The following is a 23,215-nucleotide window of genomic DNA, read 5'->3' as shown; positions in this document are numbered from 1 at the left end:
CTTCTTAAAGAAACCATCCCTGGATCCAACAGTTTTGGATAATTTTCATCCTGTCTTCAACCTTCCACTTTTAGAGAGAGGATGGTCAGCTTTCAACTCCAGAGGGCCCTGGAGGAAATGGATTATCTGGACTTTTTTCAGTCAGATCTCAGACCAGCGTATAACAGTGAGATAGCAGTGATCATGTTTGTAGGTACTATAGTGGAATTGAGATGGGGGTGATGCCCTCTCTGTCCTGGCCCTCTTTGATCTCTTAGTGACTTTTGATCTATCAATCATGGTATCTTTCTGGACAGTTTCTGGTGTTGATAGCAGGGGCATGGTGTTATAGTAGTTCTCCTCCTTCCTCCAAGGCCATTTCCGGTTGACACTGGTAGGGGAGGAGAAGTCTAGGCCTAAACCCCTGCTTTGCAGTGATCCTCAGGGCTTTACTCTCTCTCCACCGCTATTTGACATTTACATGAAACCACTGAGTGAGGTCATCTGTTGGAACAGAGTTAAGTATCATCAGCATGCTGATGATATAAAGTTTTACATCTCTACTCTGGGCCAACCAAGTGATGCTGTCAAGGTTCATTCCTTGTGTCCGGAGGGTGTAGTGGTATGAATGGGAAAGCACAGTTTTTGGCTCAACCCAAGCATGTCAAAATGGCTGTGAGATTTAGGACTCCATTTCTGAAACCTACCATTTTTGACTATGAATGGAATTACACTCCTCCAGACAAAACTGCTATGCAATTTGGAGGTCCTCTTGAATTTGTGGGAGCAGATGCAACTGATAAAGAGGGCCTTTGGATAAATACATCTTGTGTGCCAATTGCACTTGTTCTTGGATCAGGAGGCCCTGCTCAAGCCTTGATCACTTCACACTTGAACTATTGCAACTTGCTCTACATTGGGCTGCCCTTGTGGACAATCTACAGTTAGTCCATAATACAGTGGTATGGGTAGTCAGGGGTGTACCATGGTATGGCCACATAACATCACTACTACATGAGCTACACTGGCTTCTTATAGGCTTCCAAGTACAGTTCATAGTTCTGGTTATCACCTATAAAGCTCTTCATGGCAAAGGGATAGGTTATTTGCACGACCACCTATATGCAGTTATATCTGCCCATTCCACGAGATCTGACACAGTGGGCATGCTTCAAGTCACTTCGTGAAACAGTACTATCTAATGGAACTTTCTCCGTCATGACTTCTACCCTTTGGAACAGCATGTCCCCTGATGCTGGATGGCTCTAACCCTGCTGGCCTTCTGTAAGGCTTTAAAAACTTGTTCTCCCCCACCCCCCGCCCACCACCCACCACCAGGCACTGGGTTAGTACATTGAATGAACCTGTCTGGAAAATGGATTTGGGATTTTGATCATGTTGTGGGCTTCTGTTTGTGCTATTTTATATTATGTTGTTTTATGTTCATTGTTTATTTTGTTCTGTTTTTAGTCCTAAGTTAGTCTCCCAGAATTACTTTGCAAGTTAGGGAGCCATCCAAATCATATGTATGTATAAACATTGAATCAATCAGTGCTTGTAATCTATCTGATTAACTGATTTTTCCTTTGCAGTAGAAAAACTAAATGGTTGAAGCAGTAATATGGAAAACATAGCTTTTTGTTCTTTTCTTTAGATTAACAGAAGCAGAATTTAAATATGATATTTTGGAAAAAGATCCTTATGCTCATGATGATACAGCCACAGCATTTGGCAGAGGTATGGAATTTTATTTAATGGGCACTGTATTTTAAAGAATCAAAGAGTTCCTGAATAAATTGGCCAACTTACCAATTGAAGAATTATTAGCATTTGCATTTCATTGAATTACAATACCTAATTTCGTTTCCCAGTGCAAGCCTTGATTCTCAGCTAAAAACCTGCATAATTCATGAAATGATTCCTAAAAACTGAGCTGTGTGATTCCAGGGCCAATAAGAAAAGTCAATCAGTTCACTTTATTATGTTCCAATTTAGTTTTAAACATCAAATCTGAGCTGATAAATAATTATTGTTCTATACACCCATTAACGTTAACCTTGTGAATTTTAGTATTTTGTTTTAACTGTTCCAGAACAGTCCCCATATGGACCCTCACCAATGGGCAGACCTTCATCTGAAACAAGAGCTTTTCTTTCCCCCCCAACCTTATTGGAGGGTCCCTTAAGACTTTCACCTGTGCTTCCAGGTGGAGGAGGAAGAGGTACACTTCTTCAATTTGAAAACTTAATGACTCTGGGTTCTCTCTCCTCTTAGTCTATCCCTCCTTTCTTGGTAATAGTTCTGTAAAATATACTTAAAAAGAACCCTTTTCAGCTAATACATCAGCATTTCTCAACCTTGGGATCTTTAAGATGTGTTGAAGTCCACACATCTTAAAGTTCCCAAGGTTGAGAAACACAGGTCTATATAAATGATCTCTGGCATGGAGCTTAGAACAGTAATTCCATATTCCAACTTTATGTATTACATACTTTTATAGTAAACATGCAGAGAGGAGAAGCCTCCTGTTCATGAAAGGGCTGTTTTACAACTGGTACTGACTAAAACTTTTTGTAAGAGAGCGAAACTAAATCTGTGATCTACCAGTACTTACAAAGCCATTTGTGGAAAGTTCAGTTTTCAAATTAATTTACTTAAAAAAAAACACCTAAACCAATATTGTTCATTAATTAGATTAATAAAACTGGGCCAAGTGGCAGCTTTTAAAACTAAAATAAGTGAGATGAAAAGCAGGTCATACATATTTTTATGTTACAATAATATACAGTATGAGTTTTTGCGTCTTAGATTGTTGATTGCAGCCTAAGGATGGCTTTAAAATTATTAAACTTTATTCCAAAATTGCTGGCATACAGACAGACTGAAATGAATAAGTAAAACAAAATAGGTAAGAGATCATCACATACCATGGTTTGAAAATCAGAAAATAAGTTACTCAGGCTGTTTACCTGCTTTTGAACAATAATTAATTAAAAATGAAAAGGTTGGCTATAGTTTCAGCTCTTTTCCTACCTGTTTAAAGTGCTTGTTTCTCACTTCTAAAATAAAAAAGACTTTTAACCTCTTTAAAAGATGTGATGGGTCTCTTGGAGGAGGTTGGGTTTGGGACAGAATTGGGCTCTAGAGCAATATTTATTTGACAATACACAGTGATTTGGTTAATAAAAGACTTTCTTCCTTTCCTTTGTAAGAGGAATCTTAATATAATGTGGACTTTGTTTCAGGGTGATGGTAGTTGTTTTTTTCAAAGCAGCAATCTGACATGACTGAACAATTGCATACCTAAGGCAAAGAATATGCTATGGAAATTTGCAGCATTTGCAGACAGGACAAAAGGCAATAATACTTTACTTTAAATTGGGAGAATTGGGAGAAGTGTAGTACAGGCATCTTTCCTCTTTATCTTACTTACACCTTCCTACTGCATTTTGATACAAGTTTTTGTGCATTTCTTGTACATATATAAGCTTAAAGTCAATAGGACAATATAAACAAAGGAAATGATAGAACCAGTGGCAGAGAAGAACATCCTGATGAACTCCAGTGATCAAAAGTTTGAACTTTCAACAGCAATTAAGAACAGTGCCAGATACAAAGATTCACAGTACTTTTAGAATCCTAGGTACTTCACAAAAGTCTTGAGGAATGTAAACAGAAAAAACAGAAAGACTTTCAACAATGCATGTTTATGGTCAGATAAAAGTCAGTTTTAGTTGAGCTCTATTTGAGAGATTGAATGTCTTCAGTGGTGGGGGAAAGATCCTGAGGATGCATTAGAATAACAGTGGAAAAGCAAGAGTAAAGGAACAAGAAGGAAGAAAATATGAAGGTAGATTTGTCCTTTTCTAGAACCCAAGATGGCCATGAGTAAAACAAGGGGAAATTAGAAGAGTCTTTGCTTCTTAAAGCTGCAGTGACATTAAATGTAACAGAAAAGGAGTATAAAATTTCTGTAATAATAAAGAGTGTAAAGAGCCATTTACAGACTGCCTTGCAGCTGAAGTACACAATATATAAAATGTACATCCTGTACTGCTACTCTCTTTTCTGCACTGGCCCAGTCCTGATCAGAATGTGTGTGGAAGTGGAAACCTGATTCACATACCCCATTTTTTAAAATTATATTAAGTTCTTTAAAGTCTAATGCCCACAACTTATGTGCATTTTCTAAACTCAGAATTTTTTTGACTCCAGATCGGGCCACTGGGTGTTTCTATCTCAGAAAAATCAGTATTCAAGCTATATGGTACAAATTTTACATATATGTATTTTGAGCCAGCTTAAATATCACAAAACATCATGCTTTGCTATCCCCTGTTGTAACTAAAATGAGATTTTGTTTGGGTATATTAGTCAAATGTATCTTTTCACCTACTCTTGATAAATTAGCAATTTTTTATGATAAATTTGGGACAAGCAGGCTTATGTGTTTTGAAACGGACATTGTTTTAGTACTTACAGGTTCAATCAAAATTGTTAAGATATTTTGCTAATTGAATCCATTGTAATTTTTTTGATTAGGTTCAAGAGGACTGGGGAATCGTGGCACACCTGAAGTTGGTAATGAAAGAGGAGAGCTGAACACTAATAGGTTATCTGATCCACACAGGCCACCTTCTGACACTGGATCTTTGTCACCTCCATGGGATAGAGATCACAGGGTAATCCTCCCTCATCCAGGTAACAAAACATGGTATACTGTTGCTTGCTGAATGCAGAAATGAAATTACATTGGAATATTACTGAGATCCACTTTGAAGTGGACCTTCCTCATCATATGAGATCGTAATCGTCTTCATTAGGAGATTGGGTTCAGTGGATAGAGATGTGCAAATCATTTCAAGGTGGTGTGCTCTAAAACATTGCTTTTCCCCTCAGAATATCCTCTTTTTTCACAAAATTAGCTTATTTAAACATTTTAAGGGGTATATTTCTGGTTCATGTAATCCAAAACTGGAAGTGATCTTTAATGCACTGGACACATGACTAGAACCTTAGAACCATTTTCAGGTTATATATTTCTGAAAATACACAAACCACCCTCATAATATTGATACTCATCTATTCCAAGTAAAAAAAAATGGGAAGTCCCAGAAATTCCTAAAAATGGTGTAGTTGAATCATTCTTCTAGCATCATATGTTATAGATTAGTTCTCCAGAGAAGAGATCTTTACAGAGAAAAATCCAAACTTGAAATAAGGAGGAATTTCCTGACTGTGAGAGCTATTAAACAGCCTGCCTCCTGGAGTCATGGGAGCTCCATCACAAGACCTTTTCAAACAACAGCTAGATAACAATTTATGTGGGATGGCATGGGCAGCAGGTTGGACTAGAAGACCTCCACTCTCCCTTCCAATCTGGTGATTTTATATTAAGTATGTAATAAGTATCAGATGTCCATTAACATATTACTGGGAGCACGTACTGCTTGTCCTTTATGGTTTAACTTGTATGTTCTAGTGTATAAGGAATATGAAAGAAAATAAGCTATAGGCATTTTTCAGGAATTCTTCTAAATAAGCTTCACTTTTTATTAAACAATAGGTCACCTGTATAATGAGCAGTCTCTTCCTCCTCGAAGACCAGAAAGATTTTATTCCAATCCTTTAAACTCTGGAAGGCTTTCAGGACCAGCTGAACTAAGAAGTTATAACATGCATTCACTTGAGAAAACAGGTAGGAATTGTAGTTTTTAAATGCTTGAATATAAAAGTAATTCTTTAGAACATAGAGAAGTGCAAATCTTCAGGTTTTAGTTCTTCTTCTTAGCAAGGTATCTAAGAATCTTAGTTACAGCTGTGATATGTTGAAACCTATGTTCTGTGCCCTCTGCGGTACAGCTTTATTTCATGTTTCTCACAGAGAAAAAAAAAAGCAGTGCTAGAAGTTAAGAAACAAGTGAAACTACTTTAACCACTCATCAGCTGTGGAAACTAAAACAGTTGTGAGAATGGGAGATAATGCATGCAACCAATCTTTCTCCCATGCTGCCCCTCAGTGGCCTTAGCCTCCTGAAAAACCTCAGCAGCCTTGACTGTTCCCTCAGGCTGAGTATGTTGTATGGGGCTGCATATGACTTTGCATGAAATTAGATAGAATAACTTGAGGATTGAGGGTGAAGGGAAGTTTACTAAAACACTGCATAGAGAGGAAGAACTGAATGCAGCTTGATACATTTAACATAAGCTCATGCTAAAAATATTTTTGAAGACATTTAATCCAACATCAGTAAACATGGATTATTCAGACCTTGAAGCAAATCATAACAAGGCTTCATTTTTTGTAAATAGCATAATATTTAAGCAGTATTCTTGCACACTGGTTGAGTTGAAAAGGGAAAGAAGTCTTAAATGTTGTGTGCAGGAATGTGAACATTTATTTTGCATCTGTATAGGGTGGATAATTTTTTGAAACACAAAAGAAGCGTTCATGTTTCTTATTAGCATTTGTGCTTAATAAATGTGTGAAAACATTGTGTTTGACATTGTCTCTTGTTTCTATAGCCATCTGTTCTTTGGAAGGAAGTTTGTGAGTCTGTTTAATGTTAAAATGTGTATTCCTTTCCCTCACATCCAGATGGACTATCATCTGAAAATAACTTGAGAATGGACTTGAGTGGAAATGAAATAAGAGATCATTCCAATGGCAGTGTAAGTAAAACACAGAAAGACTGAGAAAACAATTTTATTGAATTTGAAATTTGCAATGCTGTAACTAATTTTGTATAATTTGTATTTTCATTTAGCTTTATTATGCTGTGAATGCTTCCATATTCTGATATTGAATAAATGTTAGTTCAAGTAGTGATTCCACAACTGAATGATTTTATAACTGAAAAAACAAGAAGAAAGAATGAACACAGAAGGAAAAATGGTTGGTTAGCAATGGCTGGGCTACATTTTCTATAGAGAAGTCACACTGGCTTAGATTGTACCCTCTTTTGGTAGTTGTACTCTCAAAAGAGGAGAGGCAGTTTTTGCTGTTTCTTCCTCTCCTTTGAATCTGGGAAATCTGTTCTGAATACAGGTGACAGGTGCAGAGAGGGCTCAGTGAAAATCCTGCCTTCCTCACTCAGCCAGAAGTTTTCATTGCATTGGGAATCTCTCCTGTTTGTGATCCTCCAATTGTGTCTTGTTTTAATTAATGTCTTTTCAATTGCAGCTTTTGGAATTGCATTTGAATGCATTGTTTTTGGTTCATGCTCCTGGTTGGATTCCATTTCTACTCTGGTCTGCTTTCATAAGGCACTTGTAAATGACAGATGCTTTCCAAAATTATCTTGCCTACATTCCTTTTTTTCACAGAATATGCTCAATATACCTGATCAATCTCTTCCTCCTGAAAATGAAACCTTAGGATCAGGAATTGTGCCACCACCACTTCCCTTTTTGAGAGCTCCTCTAATGTCAGTGGATCCAAGAGGATCTTTCATGAGAAGAGGCCCTCCATTTCCACCATTACCTCCTGGTTCTGTATATGGAGCACAAGAATATTTTCCAAGGGATTTTGCTGGTTTGCCACGTCCTCTATTACCAAGTATGTTACTGGTTTCTAAATACTAAATAAGTTCATAGGAAAACATTTGTAAACCATGATAAATTGAGGTACACTCCAAGAAGAAATGGATGTATCTGGTTTTGAGAAAAATTAATAGAGTAACAATCCAATTCTCTTGCTTTTGAGACTTAGTCACAGTTAATTTGCCTAAGTGCTTCTGATGTATGATTTTTTCCTAGTTTAAAACTCTTTAAGAACATGAAATTTATTATTAAAGTTACTGCTAAATTCTAGCTCTATTTAATATCAACTTATAGTCATAAAGCACATTCCTAAAGATTTAAGGGAGTTGTTAGTTACAATTTTTTCAGGAAATCCTTTAGTTTGGTGGGAGATGGGTGAGCCACTCTTGGGGAAGGATGCCTCAGTGTTTCACCCTGATGCCATGTTCCAAGTCCCTGTGTTCTGCCCCAAAGCCTGTTTAAGGTGACCCCAGGCTATCCAAGAGATACTGTCAAGGCTTTTATCTGTGCTTGGAGGCTGTGGAGCCCTAGGTGGGGAAAGCCTTGAAGACCTGTTTTTTTTTTTCCTCAGGCATTACAATGTGCTGTGAGAGTGTTTTGCTAGGAACTTCATGAAGTTGCATTGCATTGTATTCTATTGTATTTATTTGCATTGTTTTATGTCTTTGTATTGTTACAAAATCATTAGGTAGAGACAGTCACTCTTTTAAAACTGACATATGATGGATGGACAGACGGATCGATGTTGCTTTGTTTTCCTTATCATGAGAACAGGCAATTCTAGCAAAATTTATTAAAATTCACCTCTGTTAAAAACATGAGTGAAGAGCAGTCCTTTCAGACTGATGTTTTCTTCATATCCCCTGGTTTAATGGGAATTAGAGTCCATTATATAATTAGAGAGCATTAATTTGGCAAAAACAGTTTTTGAATCTAAAGCTTTGAGTATAGTGAAATATTCAGTTTTAATCTTGCTTTCCTTTCTTCTATGAAATCATTTTACTGATAATTTTTAAAGATATCTCTTATTGGTTCCTTATTATATCTACTGTTGGTTTTAGTTATGTGTCCAATATTAAGTAGCCTTGTTCTAAATTCAGACTAAAGAGATCTTGATAATTCTCTTTGAACAGTGAGAGGTCCCTTTCCTATGAGGCCTTTTTCACAATATCCACCTCCTCCAAGGGCTGGCTTTTTTCCACCACCACCATCTGATAACAGAAATGAACTGCCTGCTGAGTTAACACAGCTGTCAACTGTATCTTCTACAGATCATCAAGAATCACAACAAGAAACTGGTTGAAAGTTCTGTTCTTTTTCTCTCAGCTGAATTATTGTTAAGTAACTTGTTACTTAATCAACTCTATATTATTGCTCAAATTGAAGCTGAATAGAGTAATTCTCAGGAGAGTGCTCTGTAAATAATGGTTTAACTGTGAATAAATTGTAACTGTACAGCAGCAACTTTTAAATATTTTTAATTTGCTTATTAGGAGATGTAAAATTTAGTCCCATGTAAGAATTCTCTAGTTGGTTTTGAAAATAAGTGCATGTGAAAATTAGTATTATGGTGAAATGCAGGTGTAAAAAAAAATAAAGATTTTAATCATTTGTAATATTTTGACTATTTAATAAAAGAAAGTCAGTGACTTCTTTTTTTAATCAATTCTGAAAGTAGACTTTATGATAGTCTTTCAGAAGTTACATTCTTTCTATTGCTACATAAATACCATAGGAGTATGCTACACAAGACCAGTCCCACCATGTTTTCTTCATGTAAACTAAAGCTTTGTGGGTGGGCATGTTACTCTGAAAACATGGGAGATTCTTTCACAGCATTGCTCAAGGAGGAATGCCTATGTGTATCTTTTTAATAATCAAAAAGATGGTTGCAGGCTTCATGTTATTCCTTCTGATGCCATATAATTTGTGAGCTGTTGTTTGAATTTTGAGCCACATAATTTTGCATTGCAGTACATAAATACACAGTGTAGCGTCTATTTTTTATTTGTTAAATTGCTGTCCCACTTTTTCTCCAGAAGTTTGGGGTAATATACATAGCACTCTTCCCTTCATTTTTTTGCTCCCAACAAACTTGTTAAATAGGTTGGATTAAGGAAGAGTAATTGGTTCAAAGTGTCTGAGTGAAGTTCCATGGCTGAGGATGGACTTGAATTTGAGTCTTAATCTTTGTTCAATACCCTAATTACTGTACATGCTGCTATATCTCCATTGTATGATGGAAGTCCTGCATTCATTCAAATGGCCCATTATCTGCCATACCTATTCAGGTATATTGTGGAAGCCTATTAGAAGATCATGATGACAATACACTTAGTTAAGTGTTTACTAATTGTACCTAGTACAGGTAGTCCTCATTTACTGACCACAATTGAGACTGGAAATTCTGTTGCTAAGCAACACGGTTGCAAAGTGAAATGTCACGTGATCATGCCTGATTTAATGACGTCAATTCTGACTGATTGTTAAGCAAATCACCATGGATAGTTACGTGACCACAACTTGCAACTTTCTGCCAGCTTCCCCGTTGACTTTGCTTGTCGAAAGCCAGCTGTGAAGGTTGCAAATGGTGATCATGTGACCATGGAATGCTGCCACCATTGTAAATGCACTGGTTGCCAAGCACCCAAATCACGATCACATGACTGCAGGGATGCTGCCACAACTGCAACTTTGAGGACTGGTTGTAAGTCCTTTTTCAGTGTCAAACTTCAGTCACTGAACAAGTGGCCGGTAAGCAGGAACTATTTGTATTCAAATCCATATTCCACTATTGCAGTCCACAGTCATGTTCATACAATATGCTTGCCCAAAGCTAATGTAAGCATGATGTACTTAACCTATTTTTATGGGTTTGCATGACACTGAGCTATGAATTTAACAAAAGAGGCTGGGTTTGAATTTGACTACAATCTGGTTGGCTAGCTTTAACACAGCCTCAGTGTTGTTCTTACTGAGCATAAGTTGGATTTTGCTGCATCTTGCACAGCAAGTTCTGTGTCCATAACTTTGATACTGACAGTAAAGTAGTACCCATTTTTGTAAGTTCCATGATAATTACAAACAAACCAGATGTCCAAACAATATGTTTTTTCCTGCTCAATATATTTATAGCACCAGTGTGAGAATCTTTGCAAGAGAGAGGATTAATGTTGTGTAAGTAGTAAATACGTTAAGTACAAAAAAACGTGTTTTATTTATATTTTCGGCACACATTTGTGCTTATCCATATGATAGTACTCCAGTTTTTTTACTTGTATGATTGGAAGGCTTTTTCCTGCCCTGTTCTTTTTTCTTCTAAAAAAATCTAATTTCTAATTTTGCTCAATTTACAGTTTAACAGATGACTTCAATAAAACATCAAATAAGTGTGCAAACATAGAATTATCCTGAGTTTCTCCTGCTATTGTGTAATAACCATATTCTGCATTAGTTAACTTGGTTTCACAAATTGCATTAATATGTTTGGATTTTAAAGCTTTGTGACAACACATTAGTAATATCAGAGTGATACAACCCTGTCCATAAAGTCTTGCTAAACTTCTAATCTTTACACCAAAAGGAGGTGATAGAGTGAACAGTGTCACCTTGTTGAAACTGGGGAAAGCCACTGTTACTACTTCTCCCTTATGCATATGTTTATTTTTTCATTAGTCATAATTAACACATGAGAGGAAACTATTTTTGTCCAACCGGCTGTAGTGGCTCTCTGTGGGGCAGTTTAATATCATATCATATATTGTGTAAATACAAAGATCTGAAATTTAGATGAGCTACATGAAAAGTCTCTAGGTGGATAGGGTGATTCTTCCAGTAATTAGACAAACCTATCAGGTATTTACTATGTATGCATTTAATGTATTTTAAATCACTTCTTTATCAATAGATTTTGAAGCAATTTACAATAAAATTACAATAAGAAAAATTAAAGCATCACAAAGCATATTCTTAAAAAGGAAAAAGACAGCAAAGCAGAAGCATTCATCCAACATACATGGAAATTCTGAATGAAAAAAGTCTTCAACAACTGTTGAAGAGATGCATTACTTAAACACTTCATACGTTTCAGGGAATACAGCGTTCCACAATTCAAAAACTAGCATAGAAAGGGCCACCCATGAATAACCACGAAGTGACATTTCATCATATATGCAAGGTCTCCACTACTGATAATATTGATCAAGTCTCCAATGGTAAAAGTGGGTTAGTATCCTTTTCCAAGCTGTTTTGGACTATCTCACTCTCGGAAGCAAAATCTTGAATCTAACTTGATACCTAGTTGGCAGCTATAGCTATAGCAAAGAACATTGGGGTTCTCTGAGCTTGGTTGTTTTCTTGCAAACGTTTCATTACCCAGCTAGGTAACATCTTAAGTGCTAGAATGAAATGGGGTTTGCTCTCTGTTGATATATTGTGGCATGCCTTGCCAGTGTTGGGAGCGGGGGAGGGGTTTGTTTTTATTTTTTCCCTCTGGTAGTTCCTTGATTAAGGTATTGTTTGCTGCTTGTATGTCTGGTGGTAATCTTGGTGTTAATCTCTGCTTATCTGGGTGTTGATTGCTGGTGAGGAGATGTTCTGGTCTTTTGTTTTCCTTTCTATTGTCTCTTTTGAATAGTGTGTAGATGTTGTTTATCTCTATGTGCCTGTTGATGGCTGCCTTGTCTGAATACCAAGCTTCCAAGAATTCCCTTGCATTTTTGGATTTAGCTTGATCTAAGATGCTGACAGTTTCCCAGTTGAAACTATGGTTAAGTCTGTCCTCTGCCTCACTACCTATTTTCAGTTTGATGGACAAATATACCAACAAATCAGAGGCACACCCATGGGATCACCATTGTCAGGACTCATAGCAGAGATTGTAATGCAATGCCTAGAAACTATAGCACTTCCACACATACAACCTAAAGTACGGTATATAGATGACACCTTCGTTATAATAAAAAAGGAACAACTAGAGAAGACACATGAAACCATCAACATCTTCAAAGGAATACAATTCACCAGAGAGGAAGAAAACAACATGCTACCCTTCCTGGATATCTGCATCAACAGAGGAAACAGCAAATTAGAAACTCAAGTCTATCGGAAGACAACCCACACTAATCAAGTACTCCATTACCAAAGTAACAACCCAACCTCCCCACAAGAGGAGCTGTGTAAGAACATTATTCAAACAAGCATAAATGCATGGCAGCAACCCAGAACAGCAGAAAAAGGAAACAGACCACCTATACAACATCTTCCAACAAAATGGATATCCACGCAACTTTATCAAAAAGTGCCTGACTGCTCAACTTACGACACAACCAAAACAAGCTATGAAAAGGATAACACTGCCATACATCAGAAACATCTCAGAAACTACCGACAGACTATTACAATCACATGGCATCTCCATAGCACACAAACCAACTAAAGCCCTCCAAAACATCTTAAGCGAACCAAAACACCCAGTAGCCCAAGAAGAAAAAACAGGAATCATCTACAACATTCAGCGTAAAGACTAACAATCACTATGTAGGACAGACAGGCAGAAGGCTTGCAGAGTGCATCCATGAACACCGACTAGCAGTCAGAAGACATGATGAAAACTCCTTAATCTCACAACACATGGACAGACTTAACCATAGTTTCAACTGGGAAACTGTCAGCAGCTTAGATCAAGCTAAATCCAAAAATGCAAGGGAATTCTTGGAAGCTTGGTATTCAGACAAGGCAGCCATCAACAGGCACATAGAGATAAACAACATCTACACACTATTCAAAAGAGACAATAGAAAGGAAAACAAAAGACGAGAACATCTCCTCACCAGCAATCATCACCCAGATAAGCAGAGATTAACACCAAGATTACCACCAGTTGTAAACAATACCCTAATCAAGGAACTACCAGAGGGAAAAAATAAAACAAAACCCACACCCACACCAATACTGGCAGGGCATGCCACAATATATCAACAGAGAGCAAACCCCATTCCATTCTAGGACTGAAAATGTTACCTAGCCGGGTAATGAAACATTTGCAAGAAAACAACCAAGCTCAGAGAACCCCAAGAACTCCACAATTCAAACCTGAGCTACACATATTTGCTTCTATTGGAGCTATAGCAATTGCAGATGTACCACTCAAGAACCTGGTGGCCATATACTATATTAGCTGCAGCTTCCTTATCAAGCACAATTATAGCTCCACGTACAACATATTACAATAATCTACATTACTCCACACTTGTACCTGGAAAACTAAGCTGTTCCTGCACGGGAATGTAGTTGGTCAATCAATAATAATAAATATAATAAATATTCTGAGTCACAAAGGTCACTTGGATTCCCAATGACAATTACGTCTCTAGGCCCAAGTGTGTTTGAATGTTATTTATGAGGAGTGCAAAACAATTTAGGCAGACTCCTCAATTCCTATACCCTGGAATTACCCACCTACAGGGTTTTCATTTTATCAGTCACCCATCAATGGATGCTTCTTACTAATTCTCTACCTGTAAGCATCTTCCAAGACTCTTTTACCCTTTGTATGGTTCCAAACATTATGTGAGGCTCAGTTACACCTACTCATGCTGAATAATTATTGTGGTAATTAACCAGCACCTCAGTTATATTTGCATCTAACTAAAAGTTTGTAAGAGATAAAGGCTAACCAAAGCAATTAAATACATCCCTAACTTTCCTTCTAATATCAGCAGTCCCCGGGTTAAGAACATCCGACTTACAGAAAACTCATACTTACAGACAGGCTGCCTATTACTAAAAATGGCAAATGGCATTCTCCTTCCTTGAGCTGATGAACTGCTGAAGCTGTGCAATGTTTTCATAAACCGCTGAAGCTGCGCTTTTTTAATATACAGCCTGTTTTCAGCAGTCCATGAAAACATTGCACGGCTTCAGTGGTTTGTCGGCTCAAGGAAGGAGAACGCTGCATCATTTTTAGTAATAGGCAGCCTGTTCATAAGTATGAGTTCCGACTTACATACAAATTCAAGTTAGGAATGGAACTCGTTCTTAACTCAGTGATTGCTGTATCAAGATATAGAAGCAGTTAACTTTGACTGGGTTTTTTCCTTAGGTCAAACTATAATAATGTGAAGAAGACAGAAGCAAAATAAGCAAAGTGAAAAATGATTCTTCACAGAGATGAGTTATTTGTCTAATAAGTAGGATACTGTTTGCAGTCTATTTAGTAACGGGACGCTGATATTAATGATACACAGTTTCTTAGAATGCATTCAAGCATTTGCTACAGAATGGAATTGGGCTTTCTGTATTCATACAGAGTTATGCTAGTTAGTCTGGTCTTTTGTTCAGCTTATTTCCTTAAAATGCTCACAAAATGTTACTTAAACAAATATCCCATCTGACTTGTTTTGGAATGCAAAGGATTCTGGACTTAATCAGTGGAAATGAACAGTTCCAACAGAGGCAACAGTAAATGTATCATGCTGCTATAATAAAGTATTTAACAACAGTGACTTTTAATGCTTTATTCATTGATTAAAAGAATATACATTTAACATAAACCATACAACATCAGTCATCAAGTCAAACACTCAGCTGGTTTCCTTACATTTTCTGTCAGGAGTTACTTTACTCTGATCACATTTATAAGATAAAATCTCACCACATCTGGCATATACACACACTGTGCCAGTGGATTCACTCTACTGATGTACATATAAAATCCGCATGGTATGTGCTCACTGGAGACAAAACAGCGCACACCTGTCAAAGGTCATTTTAATATAAGATGGTAAAACCATTTGTAAAACACATATAAACTTTTCCATAAATAGAATCATATCTGGACATCTGTTGCATAAATTGTGTTTTCCAAAGCTTACAATATGGCAGCCAGGTCTCAGCACTGCTGGGCACCCACGTTGGCCACTTACTTTATTATTGCAGACTGTCCTTAACGTTAAATGCACAACATTCGTACCACTTAAAACTTGGGTCAGGTGGAAGTCTCACAGAGACCACGTCTGTACCGCGGTTGCCCTGAAACAGTTTAAATCGGCTTTTAAAGCCTCTCAGATATAACAAGATTTTAAAACATACTTCATGGAATGTTCTTCATGCATCATAGCAGCTCATACCTGTGATAGAACAAGGTTTGTATCGGTTTCTTTTCCTTCCTTTACATTCACTATTCACAGTGAAACAGGTGCATGTTTAAGAGTTCTGAGGTTGCTGACTGAGCCACAGCACAGCTGTGTACCACAGGTCGAAATTCGACCTTATATATTACAATCTAGCAGTACCTGGCTGGCCAAAAACTGGCCTGCCCCTGCCAGCATGTGGGCACTTCTTCATTTTAATCTATTCTTTGGCAGCTGACACAGGCGCTGACAGAGAGAATCCAGTGACTTAGTTGCTAGGGATTTCACGACTAATGTTTGTTTGCAAGCAAAGTAGACTTATAAATTTATATCTAAATTGTTAGGGTTTTACCCCATTGGAGTGTATAATCTTAACATTTCTTTTCAAACCTGGGCCTGAAGCTAACTTGGACAGAGAAGCTGACAGACCACGAGAAAAAGAAGCTATAATTAATTTACAGTGAAACTACAGCTTATAGCCTTCAGAGTCAGATAAACTTCTGAATAAGCTACACAGTGCAAGAAACTATTGTTCATATTTAAGGAGGAGATTGCAGAATGGCAGTAATCCATGCTTCAGATATTGTATGTGAAATCAAAGCAAAGGTTTACAGCAAATGGTATTGATAGTCTTGATTTAAAGAAAAAAAAAAGCTTAAGTAGCATGCTACCAATTTACATGACAATGACCACATTCACTGGGCTATGGATAGTAAAAAGATTTTTGGCTTCTGAGCACAAAAAACTCCGACAATAGTAAAATCAGTGAAGTTGCAGAGTTACTCGGTACAAAAAGAAAGTTAGCTGGCAATCTCACCATAACCTTCAGCCTCATCTGAGTTTTGTTTTGTTTTTGTAGACAAGTCCATTAACCGTGAAAGCCCTATACGTTGCCACTTTCAGCTTCTAAACAATACCCGACTACGTTCTTTGAGCAAGAAGTAGAATATACATATATAATTCTATATAGCTAATACTGATTAAACACAGCACAAGAGGGGTTAATTCACACTACTGAAAAACATAATAGGACCCTACTTGCATATGTAACCACAGGAACTGTAAATAAAGAGAACTAAATGCCTTCACTGAAGCTTTGCATTTCTCTGTAAAAATGACGAGTTGGCTCAGTAAACACACTGAGTAATTCTATGTCCATGACTGCATGCCAGGGTCGACCCAATCCAAGGGATACCTGCTCAATGAGATTATGCACTGGATCTACATCCTGATCAGCCAGTTCACCATTGTCAAAATCAATGCTTTCTTCTGTGACTTCAAGCACTTTCAAATCAGAGCCACGAAGACGAGCAATGGCAATCAGGTTGTGAGCCCAAACAGTATAACCTGAAACACAAAATCACACATTATTTTACCAGATTTCAGTTTTCTTTTCCCTACCCCATTCTAGAGATTTAACATCCAACAACTAATGCCTTGTTATTTAGCTCTTCTTTCCATCTAATAATTTTCTGTTGTAACAAACAATTCTATAATCTGGTGATCAACTGACGCAATTCATTCAAAAGGCTTAAGGTGCTAAACAAATTGGCCTTTGCTATTTTATTTTGTGTACCAATCCTTCCTCCAATAATATTTCTAGGTAATTTGTGTAAAGAAATTTCTCGTCATATTTATAAATATATATTAAACAAGCGGCTCTATCAGCACATAGCATAAGAACTTTAGATTAAGCATCCTGTTATCTTAAAACTTACTGGGAGTTAACTATTTTTTTAAAAAATCAGTAATGCATATCTAAAACAAGGACAAGTAGTTTTAAACTAGGGTTCCTTTCTCCAATTATAACCTTTTTTTTTTTGCAATTGCCTCAGTCTTAATTAAATTTTTGCACTCTAATCCTTTATATGCACAGTACAGTGTGCTAAGACCAATGGGAAGTTTAATTCCTGCCTCTATGTATTGGATTTTTTTTCCTCATAAGAAAAATAGTTGATATGAGATTTTAATTGCATATCTGTATGCATACTAATGTATAGTTTTCTAAGCGATCAATGCTTTGCACCTATGGAATTGCATACCATGCACTGCCAGAAGAGATAGCCTTGTGCACCTCCACGCCAATAAAACCAATGGATCTTCAGTCCGGTTGTCGCTGAGATCTGGGAAGCCAGACATATCTATCACATCATTCATTAATATGAAGTGAGTGAGGAACTTATCATACTGCCTAGATATGAGATCAACAACAGCTCCTGAAACGCAAGTGATGTAGCTGTCAAAATGAATCCTTTCCAGTGGGATACTAGGTTTAAGAATCCTTAACATGTCATCACTCTTGATATCAAAAGCTATTATATAGACCCGAAGATTAGTGCTGTTGCGTGTCAGGGCCTTCCAATCTTCATCTTCTGGCATGTTCTCCAAGGACTTGTGCATTACAGAAATATTGTGGACCAGAAGAGATAGTCGATGCAAAGGCACATGGTTATTGTCAGCCAAAACTCTCGCCATTTCTCCTGTAAAATCACAGAAATCCAAGGCAAGCGAGCGTAGATTGATAAAGCGCTCCATTTCAATTGCTGTGATAAGAGTGGTATTACCAGGAATGTGGTTATCCAGTAAGCTCAGGTGCTCCATGGTGCTGGCAATGGGATTTGAGAGAGATGACAATGATGTGGGTGTTACAATTTGTAACATAAACCCACATGACAACCATTTCAGTTGCCTGCTGTTACCCAAAATTTCTTCAAATAGCTGCTGTATTCTGCAAGAAAAACAAGCAAAAATTTAAACCTTCCATAATCAATTATTAAACTCAGAGGCTACTTCAACAGGTAAGCCAGCAAATTATGCCACTTTCCCATGGTGCACTATCTACAGAATTGCTATCTTTAAATTTCTGAAGCACAAATTGTACTACTATTCTGGGGGAAACAATACATATAAATATATCTAAACTATTTGCAGGCTCCAAACTTAAATTCCTTGATTGCTCTATTTTAAATAAATATAACATAAAATCAATGTTTGCCTTCTGAAATTGTCCGTGCTAACTTGTTTTGTTCCCCATTCTTTTTATTCAATATATGCTCAGGTTATCTATCATATACAGCTAGAACTCCTACAGAGTGCAAAATGGTGGAGTAAATATTATACCTATCTATTCCATGCTATCAACATTTCTCATTTAAATATCCCAAAGTGAAATTATTCAATGTACCAATTGATATGAATATAAATGGGTGGATGTGACATTTTCTGATAAAACTGCACAGTCATGGAGTTTTTTTGTAATAGTTATTTCTTACATTCAAGTCATGACTGAGCATTTGTGAACTTCTGTTCATTTTGTCAGATGCATTCACCTTAAAGCTTTACAAAAACAGTAATAACAGAAACTATTATTTATATATGTAGTCATATGACAATGTTGATAAAAAATATTTATTGCGTTCTTCCCCCAAGAAGCTCAGGCCATTGTATATGATCTCCTAACATACGTTGCATTCTAATTACTCTGTGAAGAAAGTTAGGCTGACAAGTAGTGATTAGCTGAGAGAAAGCAAACAAGTCTTATGGCTGAATGGAGATCAGAATCCAACCATCTAATTAGGCTGTATCAGAATCCCCTACAAAGTTTTGTACAGGCATATAAATTAGAACTCTCTGGAAAACAGAAATGCCCTTCAAAATTAAAAAGCTAAGTTATAATGGCTGGTGTGGATCTTCCGGGCTGTGTGGCCGTGTTCTGGAAGTTTTGTTTCCTAACGTTTCCTGGCTACCAATCCTGAAAAATACAGCCTGCAAAAGGTCAACGAAGTCAGCTCAACCACCAGGACATGTGAACAGTTCACACAATGAACTTGCTAATCACCCCCAGCAGCCCCTCATTAACAATCCAATAGAAGAAAAAACCCTTCCTAATCCCCAGGAAGATACACATAGATGCTGACACCAAAACAAGCAGCCACTCAGTAACCCAACCCCCCCCCACACCCCCAATTCCCCCCTTTCCCCCCCTTCAGATCTCTATAAATACCCACAAAAAGGGTCACATCACCCTGGGCACAGAGAGAACTGCTCCTGTCTGTGCTCCTGCACTCTGAAGATGCCGGTCACAGGTGCTGGCGAAACGTTAGGAAACAAAACTTCCAGAACACGGCCACACAGCCCGGAAGACCCACACCAGCCATCCTATGCCGGCCGTGAAAGCCTTCGACAATACACTAAGTTATAATGTTTTTTTCTCCCTTAAACCCAGTAAAAGCACAATCCAATACAGTTTGAGTGGTGTATGCACCATTTTTATCAGTTTTTTGCACACACACAAATATGTTTTTGCAAATTAGAAGACTCTGGAACAGAATTCCATGTGGCCCAAGATGTTGCCCTTTGATGGAAAATAGGAATCCACTGATGCTTATAGCCTATATTGCACTACATGAGAGGGAATGTCCTATTTTCATACACTACAAGACCTCTAAAAACTTTTTCTAGCCAAATTAGAAGCTATACAAGAACTACTCAATACTGATAAAGTATCCTTTTAAAATAAGTGGCTAGAATATGCAATGAGACATTCTGTGAGAAAGAATGTGAGTAAAACTACAATGTTCGGCATTTACTTAAATGTTTATATAAATTTTAATTTAATTTAATTTAATTTAAATTTAAATGTTCAGTCACTGGCAACTATGAAATATACTAGTTGATTCTCAGAAACAATTCAAGATTTCAGCTAGCATTAATTGATCTGTTCAGTGTTACTCCACTAAAAAAAAAAGTCTGTTTCATATCTTTTCCATCAACATCCAGATGAATACTCTGGATACTACATGAAATCAGTAGCTAGATCTAGGTAAGTTTCTGAAAGTCACTGCTAAAGAATTTTCTTGTCAAAAATTTACATTTTTTTAGAAAGCAACTCTGAAAAGGGCCACTAGAGAGACTGACTTCTTTAAAGTGATAGGCTGTCACCTCTATGCTCCCTTTTTTTTGAATAACTAGGAGATAACAGAGCTACCAGTTATTAATGTCTAATAAATTATTCAAAATATATATATGGTGTCACAATTACCTAATATACAATTAATTTTAAATTTTAATAGGAAAAATCAGTAACAGCACATTTTCAAATTAGTGGCAACTCGAAATTACAGTGGTACCTCGGGATACGAACGCCTCTACTAACGAACCTTTCGGGTTACGACCAGCTCCGGCCGCAAAAATTTACCTCGATGTGCGAACTCCGCCTCGGGGTACGGTCATTTTTCCGCCCTGACATGTGGTCCGCGGCCATTTTTCCGCCCCTGACACGTGGTCCGCGGCCGTTCTCCCGCCGCGCCGCGCCTGGCCGTTCTCGCACCGCGCCGTGCCTGGCCATACTCACGCGGCATCCGGCCGTTCTCACGCGGCGCCCGGCTGTTCTCCCGCTGCGCCGCGCCCAGCCATTCTCCCGCCGCGCCCAGCCGTTCTCCCACCGTGCCGCGCCCAGCCGTTCTCCCACCGTGCCGCGCCCAGCCATTCTCCCGCGCCTGATGCGTGGTCCATGGACGCCAGAACGGATTAACGGTAATTATATTGAACCTTATGGGAAAATTTGCTTCGGGGTATGACCAAATTCAGAGGGCGGAACAGATTAACCGGATTTACATTGAACCCTATGGGGAAATTTGCGTTGGGTTACAACCAACTCGGGATACGCCCAGAGTCACGGAACGCATTAAGTTCGTATCCCGAGGTACCACTGTACAAGATACTGATGGTTCATAATCTGATACTGATTTCAACGTTGGCACAACTATTAATATGATTAAGTAACGACAATAATATCAATCATTAATAGTTTCACCATTTGTAAAACATGCAGGGATCTAAATAATAACACACCACAGAAATGGAGGCAGTGTTGAATGTGAATACTGTAAATGTCTTCAAGATGAAGTGACCTGTTAGCAGAACTATATTGTAGAAATAATTTATGATTTTTAAATACTTCTTATAATGCTAAGCAAGATCATACTATAGCAGGCATTATGGAGAAATGTATACATGAGATTGACTTCCTGCAACCTGAATATAATCTTGAAATCAAACCTGTTTAGTGTGTGGATTTCCATTTCATTCACACAATGACCTATATCTACTATTGCAAGATTTTTAAGATGGGATCCTATTCTGCATTTATCTCCTGCATTGAGATCTTTGGAATAGAATGTAAAGAAAATCATGATTTCTCTACATCAGGCTCTACAAGTTGTTCAGAAGCATAAATTATTCAAGAAAGCTCAGCTGGCAGCTAACCTATGTGGAATTAAACATTTTTTCCTTATTCCAGTGACTTTGTTTGTTTTCCCTGGATTCTGGAATGAAGAAATGTTTTGATCCAGAGGCTGCAGAGAAGTTTGCTGTTTTGGGATCATCTGAAGTAAAGATGTTTACTTCAAATGATTAGTTTTCAATAACGATTTTTTTCCTATTTTTTAAAGGAAGATGGGCCACTTTGACTTGAGGAAGTTACAGTTATCCTACTGTAGTTTCAGTATACCAGGAAGAAGCTAACAGTTGTACAGGTAGTCCTTGCTTAATGACTATTCGTTCAGTGGCCCTTCAAAGTTACAACAGCACTGAACGAAGGGACGTACAATCTGTACCTGAAGTTACGGTGATTTGCACCCTTGGCAATCAGTTTGCCCTTACAACCGGTTGCCAAGCACCCTGTGATCATGTGATCGCCATTTGCAATCTTCCCTGCTGCCTGCTGGGAAAGTCAACGGGGAAACCAGCAGGGAAGGTCACAAGCCACTGCTGCCTGCGAAGAGGACTCCCTCTTGTCTCTGAGGGCTGGCTGAAAAAGCTCCATGCTGAAATCCAAGCAAGATTTTGGCATGGGGCATATTCAGGCAGCCCCCAAAGCTTTGTGCACTGAACGCCCCCGCATGGGGCATTTAGCACACGGAGCTTTGGGGGCTGGCTAAAAAAGCTTCAGGATTTAGGCACAGGGCATTTAGTGCATGGAGCTTTGGGGGCTGCCTGAAAATGCCCCGTGCCAAAATCCAAGCATTTTTAGGCAGTCCCCAAAGCTCCGCGCACTAAAAAGTCTTTCCACTCTAGGATTGAAAACCTAAGCAGTTCTGAGGCCCTCGCGCACCCAACCTGCACCACACCACCGCCCTGGCCCTCACACACACACCCATGCACCTGCCCCCAGTCCCTACCCCACCATGGCAGGGCCTGGGGCTTGCAACTTTCTGTTGGCTTTCCCATTGATTTGATTGTGGGAAGTTGGCAGGTAATGACTGAGGTATTCATTTAACAACGAGAACTGGGACTGCCGGATTGCAGTCGCTAAGCGATGCAGTCACATGATGTTTCGCCTAACAACTGCATCGCTTAACGACAGACGTTTCAGTCCCAACTATGGTCGTTAGCTGAGGACTACCTGTAGTTCTTTTTTAATAGTTACTTGCATTTTTTTCCCTTAAGTCATTTTTGCGTTTTCCATTTTATTCTTTATATACTTCTTTTTGTTTTTGTAACTTTTTCACCAAGGAGTCCACAGTTTTTATGGTTTTCCTTTAGTTTGGCTCAGCTAAATA

General features: G+C 38.0%; 2 protein-coding genes across 5 annotated transcripts in view; one reads left to right on the top strand and one right to left on the bottom strand.

Annotated features, from left to right (window-relative positions):
• The window catches only part of MIA2 (MIA SH3 domain ER export factor 2), a 54,612-nt gene extending 42,658 nt beyond the window's left edge, over window positions 1–11,954 (top strand). For 2 of the 4 annotated variants that reach the window (XM_015889808.3, XM_088145349.1), the window contains 7 exons: window positions 1,634–1,716; window positions 2,072–2,200; window positions 4,522–4,680; window positions 5,546–5,677; window positions 6,578–6,651; window positions 7,306–7,537; window positions 8,655–11,953. In XM_015889808.3, coding sequence (XP_015745294.2) covers window positions 1,634–1,716; window positions 2,072–2,200; window positions 4,522–4,680; window positions 5,546–5,677; window positions 6,578–6,651; window positions 7,306–7,537; window positions 8,655–8,824 — 979 coding nt within the window. In that variant the 3' untranslated portion in view covers window positions 8,825–11,953. Of the gene's footprint in view, window positions 1–1,633; window positions 1,717–2,071; window positions 2,201–4,521; window positions 4,681–5,545; window positions 5,678–6,577; window positions 6,652–7,305; window positions 7,538–8,654 lie in introns of all 4 variants that reach the window. The other 2 variants (XM_025173119.2, XM_025173118.2) reach the window with 2 other exon arrangements.
• Window positions 11,955–16,285: 4,331 nt separating this feature from the next.
• FBXO33 (F-box protein 33) overlaps window positions 16,286–23,215 on the bottom strand; it is a 28,907-nt gene continuing 21,977 nt past the window's right edge. Inside the window, exons 3-4 of the mRNA XM_088145350.1 lie at window positions 17,696–18,381; window positions 16,286–17,000 (exon numbers count right to left, since the gene is read on the bottom strand). Of these exons, the coding sequence (XP_088001476.1) occupies window positions 16,729–17,000; window positions 17,696–18,381 (958 nt within the window). The 3' untranslated portion in view covers window positions 16,286–16,728. The remainder of the gene's footprint in view (window positions 17,001–17,695; window positions 18,382–23,215) is intronic.

The sequence above is a fragment of the Python bivittatus genome, unplaced genomic scaffold (assembly GCF_059951505.1).
Source record: "Python bivittatus isolate LINGU-HERP-01145 unplaced genomic scaffold, Pbiv_v1 ctg000480_np1212, whole genome shotgun sequence".
Classification (NCBI taxonomy): Eukaryota; Metazoa; Chordata; class Lepidosauria; order Squamata; family Pythonidae; genus Python; species Python bivittatus.
This window is presented reverse-complemented; position numbering and strand designations above follow the sequence as displayed.